At 34.0% G+C, this 5,784-nt stretch overlaps 1 protein-coding gene across 1 annotated transcript; it reads right to left on the reverse strand.

The window, feature by feature from the left end:
- Positions 1 to 3,348: 3,348 nt before the first annotated feature.
- LOC148119577 (small ribosomal subunit protein eS17) lies at positions 3,349 to 3,821 on the reverse strand. The gene has a single exon (XM_087897214.1). It carries the CDS (start codon positions 3,801 to 3,803, stop codon positions 3,396 to 3,398), a length of 408 nt encoding a protein of 135 aa, XP_087753340.1. The 5' UTR covers positions 3,804 to 3,821; the 3' UTR covers positions 3,349 to 3,395.
- Positions 3,822 to 5,784: the final 1,963 nt, after the last annotated feature.

The following is a 5,784-nucleotide window of genomic DNA, read 5'->3' on the forward strand; positions in this document are numbered from 1 at the left end:
GACATAATTATCAGACCATGTAATCTCAGATATCATTGAACAAAATGGGGCAGATGGTTTATAGCAAAGACAGTGAGAAGGCCTGAGATATTCCATCTTCTGGACAATATACAGAATCTGCAATAATGAGCTCACAACAGCCCTGACTGCTTTTAGCTGATACATACAAAAGTTGTCCCTATCAGTAACCAGTCATGGATTAAGGCCAGGCAGCTCAAGGTGCTCTGCTCCTAATTGAGAAACTATTACCAATAGATTTAGGGAGAGGTAGAGTCATGGCCTTCAGTTGTTTACCTACCAGGGACCCCTTCAGCTTCTCATGGAAAGTTCCAAGTCAATGGTCACATTATTACCAACAGTTAAACAAAATGGGTTCAGTTCAAAATACAAAATCATTAATCTTAGAAAGAACCTTTTAAAGAATGGAGGGTTGGTCATGATGGGAGAGTGTAAATAACAAGTCAGTGGGTAAAGAGGAAGATTAAATTGCATTATATATATTTGCTTGGAGTTGTCAAAGAACAAAGAATAAATCAAAAGCTAAGATAAAATAAATGTAATTTAAAAATGTGTTAGTGATCATGCATTTAAACTGATGCATAAGAAGACTATGACTTGGTGTTGAGAGTTAGTAAGCTTTTAATGTAACCCCAGTTTTCCTCCTTGTCATAAATAACTTTATATATTTATTTAGTATCTTTGACTCCCATTTTTAAATTTTGTGCAGTTGACAGCATTGAAAGCAATTCAGAGCAGTATATGGAATCTTGTTAGGCAGTTAAGCAATGGGCAACCATTATTCAGTGCAAACAAAGGAAAAGCATAGATTCCAAGATGCTTGGACACAGTGCTATGTGTTGCACTTTGGTCTTTTCTCTCTTCAATCAATTTCCAAGAAAATATGCAGTAATCCCTAGTTCAAACTTCAGACCAACAGTGTTAGATGTAGATCCTATGCTTCTGAGAGTCTACCTCTCTGGAGGGTTTCTGTATTTTCCACCTCTAAGCCCTGGGCTCTTCTCCATTGAAAGATGGCTCTCTTAAGAAAACACTGTAGATACTGTCGCTTGTCTTGGTTTGCACATGTTGAGATGCTTGGCTTTGGATTAAATTTCTCTTACTATCTTTCTTAAAATAGGTACAAGACAGCAAAAACAGAAACAAATTCTTTAAGTTTGCCTGTAGCCCAGACAAAGAGGTGATTTAGCTCTAGAGGATCATGCTGGGCTTTGGTGGTGAAGTCTAATAGTATAAGAATGTGCAAGTTTAGTCTAGAGGTCTGTATATATATATGTTTCTTTTGGGGACCTTAAGATAACTGACAATATTCAACAAACCATGTTTTTACATAACTTATGAAAACTTGTGGTCAAATATTTAATAGGGTCCATATGATACAGTATTACATTTATGATTCATGATTCTTCTACTCTGTGACTCTGAACTACGTCGGCAAATTCTCAAACAGCATGGTTGATAAGTCCTTAGTAAAAGAGAACAAGTATTTTACTTTTAGCATTTGTTCTGCTTTCTGATCTTTCCGTCATCAGCTTCTCTCCTGTTATGTTTTTGTCAGTGGCTGAAGTTGGCTTCCTCTGCTTTGATCTTTGATACAAACCCCAGGGTATAACTTTCATTTATTCATTTAGTCTTATAAACAAACAAAAGCTACAATATGATTAAAAGTTTGACCTTCTGGCTAACTACTGCCAGATTCCTGGTCTCCAATTCTTTGGAAAATGGCCCAGGTAGACACACTGACACTCTTCTGCGAGTGGTTTAAATCTGATTAAAAAAACACCCATTTTATTTCTAATATATAAAGTTCATTCAAGTATGTATATAATGCAATATATAAGCTATGAATTATTATAAATTAATTATAAATTATCACAGATGAAGACAAAAACACAGCCAGTAGCCAGCAAAGACTATCTTCTCCACTCACTGTGTTATCTGCTCTCCCATGTTAGCAAATATCTTGATTTTTTATTTTTGTTCTATTTTGTCTTGGTAAAAAATTGTGTACTCTTAAATATAAGAATGAGACTTAGAGTTTCAAACTAGTGAATACTCACACATGTACTGCTTCCTCTTCTCATTTTGTCTGAGTTCATCAGAGAGATTGGGACCACTTGTTGCCAGGCAATTGCTGTCACTGAGGCCACTCTATGCTCTCATAAGAGTTCTGCTTCAATTCTTTCACTAAATATTCTGAGTCTGTTTATCTTTGTGCAAGAATTCTTGGTTACTCTTTAGTCATTACAAAAACATTTCATAATTCAGTTGTCTATTTGAGTGTGCTGCGTCATTAAACTGCTTTCAAGTCTAGGTAGTAGTGAGTTCACTAATCTATGTGTGAACATTCTCATGCAATTCGGATATGACCATGTAATCCTTTTGGCTCTATTCCAGTATTACAATGTAACAATGTATTCAGTTTAATAACAATGCCAAAAGTCTTTCAAAGGACCTTCTGATTTCCACTTCAATAAGAATCATACAATAATTTGTATTAAATTATATCTTTAATTCTTGGGAGAAGCTTACTGTTTTAATTTAGCCATGGTGATCAGAGAATAATTGCATTCAGTTTTAGCTTTAGTTGCCTTTGCACAACCATAACATTGAACTTATTTTCATAAGTGTATTTTCTATGCACTGTCCATAGATATGAAATGTTTGTTCTAGTATTTCTTCAAGTCTTATTTGGTGAAGTCTTAAGAGCAAGAGAAATTTCTAACACAATTTGATTTAACCTTTTTTTCTGTTCCAGATATGACAACTAGCTATTCCATTCTGAGCTGTGCTTTTCCTATTTTAGGGGAAATCTAAAAATGAATATAAATTATGTAATATTAATGGACTATTCTATAAAAATATATATCTTGCAATATTGTATTGATAAATATTCATATATGCAAGTATATACCTTACATAGACATGTAGCCCTTTATTTGACTATGAACATTAGAAATATTTTTATATTTATGAATGACTCATAAACTTGTATTAAGTATTAACTGTATATTTGGTTATGTCATTCTATGCTTAGTAAGTTAAAAGCTGGTCATGTGCTGATATTAAAGCTTTAGTTAAGAAAACTATGATATATCTGCCTGATGTGAAATGTGTTCTTTAAACTTTTCAGTGGAGTAATAATTATGCCTTATATGCTCAATGTGTTGTGAAATTATTTTACTATTCATTGTCTGAGTTCTTTTAAATGCTTTCTTGAGTTATTTGTTTTGATACAAAGGATGAAAATTGCTTTGATGAAATCTTGCTAATTTGATAATTTTTTAAATTCTTTTTGTGACGTATTCTATCCTTTGTATTAGTGAAATATTTTTTTTTAATTTTCAGATTTATTGAATGAAAATGACGGAACAGACTCAAACGGCTCCATGCGGTGTTTTGAAATTCATCCCCACTGTAGGCTGAGTGACTTGCAGGTTGGAAAGACTGCCGAAGTCCAGAAGCTTTAGCATCTCCTTGGTGTCTGGATCTACCTCAATGATCTCCTGATCCAGGGCTGAGACCTCAGGGACGTAATTATCCCTCCTTTCTCGCTCTTCCTCCTGCAGTTTGATAGAGATACCCCTGACAGGGCCTCTCTGAATCCTCTTCATCAGATGCGTGACATAGCCGGCTATCTTGCTGCGGAGTTTCTTGCTGGGGATGATGGCGATCTCCTCGCACACGCGCTTGTTGGTGTGGAAGTCATTGCCCAGGCGCGTGTAGTACTTCTCAATAATGACCCGGGCCGCCTTCTTCACGGTCTTGGTGCGGACGCGGCCCATGTTGACGGGTCCCGGTAAAAGAGCTGTATTAGTGAAATATTAATGATATAGCTCACTCATGTGAAGGGTGTGCTTACAAAGCCAACTATTGATATAGGCCACCATTAGTCTATCAAAATTTTCACAGTTTTCTACAAGATGAGTGTTAATAAAGGACATATAGAAACTATAAAACTACAAATTATGCTGAGACTATTATGTAAATAAATATTAAGACAACTAATCTTTTTTGGTGAATTTTATATTTTCTTCCATTATCTATTTTATGATTTGATCAATTCTTTCCTCAATGTTTAGCTTTTTGAATTCTTCATGAAGAGAAGATAAAAATCCTCTGTTAGACTTTGAACTGGCAAAAACTTTCTCTTATTTCATGAGCTACCTCTTTATTTATTGAGATGTTTCTTTGCTGTACAGAAGCTTTATAGTTTCATGAGCAAAGTACTGTTTAGAAAGCTCTTGCATATGCCTTTATCTTATTTTATGATCTTTCCTTCTAGCAATTTCAGAGTTTCCAGTTTAATATTGAGAACTTTGATCCATTTTAAATAGATTTTCATGCAGTTTGAGAGATAAGGACATAATTCCATTCTTCTATATTTATGTATGGAATATTTTTCAAGCATCATTTGGTGACAATGCTGACTCCTGCATATATTTTACATCTTTGCTTAAAAAGAAACCTCAGGTGACTGAAGCTCAGTGGAATGATATTGGAGTTCTCTATTTCATCCCACAGATTTACGTTTATGTTGCATCATCACCATGCTGCTTTGACTTACAATGTTTACATAGAATAATTTGAAGTCAGGTACTGTAAACCTCAGCATACTTCTTGTTGCTGAGGTTTCTTATGGCTATAGGGATTCTCTTAAGCTGCTATAACATATATTAGAATTTGTTTTTTAAATTTTGTTGTTGGAATTTTCATTGGAATTTATTTACTCTTTTGATTATATGGTTCTTTGTCACATTATTAATTTTCCTGACTATGGCAGGTCTTTCCATCTTCTAATGTGTTACTCTACATCTTGTTCAAAGTTTTTGTATTTTAATTCTAAGAGTCCTCCATTCCATTATTTATATTTATCATATCCTATTCAGTAAAGGGTATTGTGACTGAGATGGGTTCAATAATTTCTTCACCAGTACTGATTCTTATACACTAATTTTACATTTTATGCTAAAAATATTTACCATAGTCAAGAATTTTCTTGTTTAATATTTAAAGTCTTCTATGCATAGAATCACATCATCTGCAAATAAAGATACTTTAACATAATATGTTTCTATTTGTATACCTTTTATTTCTTTTCTTATCTTATTGTCTGAGCTAGGTCTTAATATTCTATATTGAATAAGATTTAGAAGAGTAAACATCATTTTTTTGTTCTAGGCTTTAACAGGAAGGGAATTAATATTTCTCCATTTTGAAAAGTGCTGTGTGTGACCTATTTATATCATACTAGGGTATATAACCAAAGGAGTCTGTATTCAACTACAAATTTCCTTCATCACATACATTTTACTGTTGAGTAAAGATGCTGAGCTTTTCCAAAGTATTTCTTAGCCATTAGCATTTTTTTTTGAAATTCATCGCTAGATCTGATGATCATTTTTCTTTGAGACAGGGTCTCCCTTTGTAGCTCTGACTGTCTTATAACTCACTATGTAGACCAGGCTGCCCTTGAAATCACAGAGTTCCACCAAATTTTGCCTCTCTAGTGCTGAAATAAAAGGCATGTACTGTCATGTTCATCAAAGTAACAGACCTAATGTGGAAGTTATAGATACATTTGTAGTTGAGTTTTGTGTAAGATAAGAGATATGGATATAGTTTCATTTTTCTGCTTATATATAAACTGATATTTAGAAGGAATCCTGACACCATGACATATTGTCTGATGTGTAGTATTTATAACCTACCTTGGGTTCTTCAGCCCTCATTTCCCTTTTCCTCTTCCTTCCTTTCTTCCTTCCT

This window comes from Myodes glareolus, chromosome 16, assembly GCF_982192425.1.
Source record: "Myodes glareolus chromosome 16, mMyoGla1.1, whole genome shotgun sequence".
NCBI lineage: Eukaryota > Metazoa > Chordata > Mammalia > Rodentia > Cricetidae > Myodes > Myodes glareolus.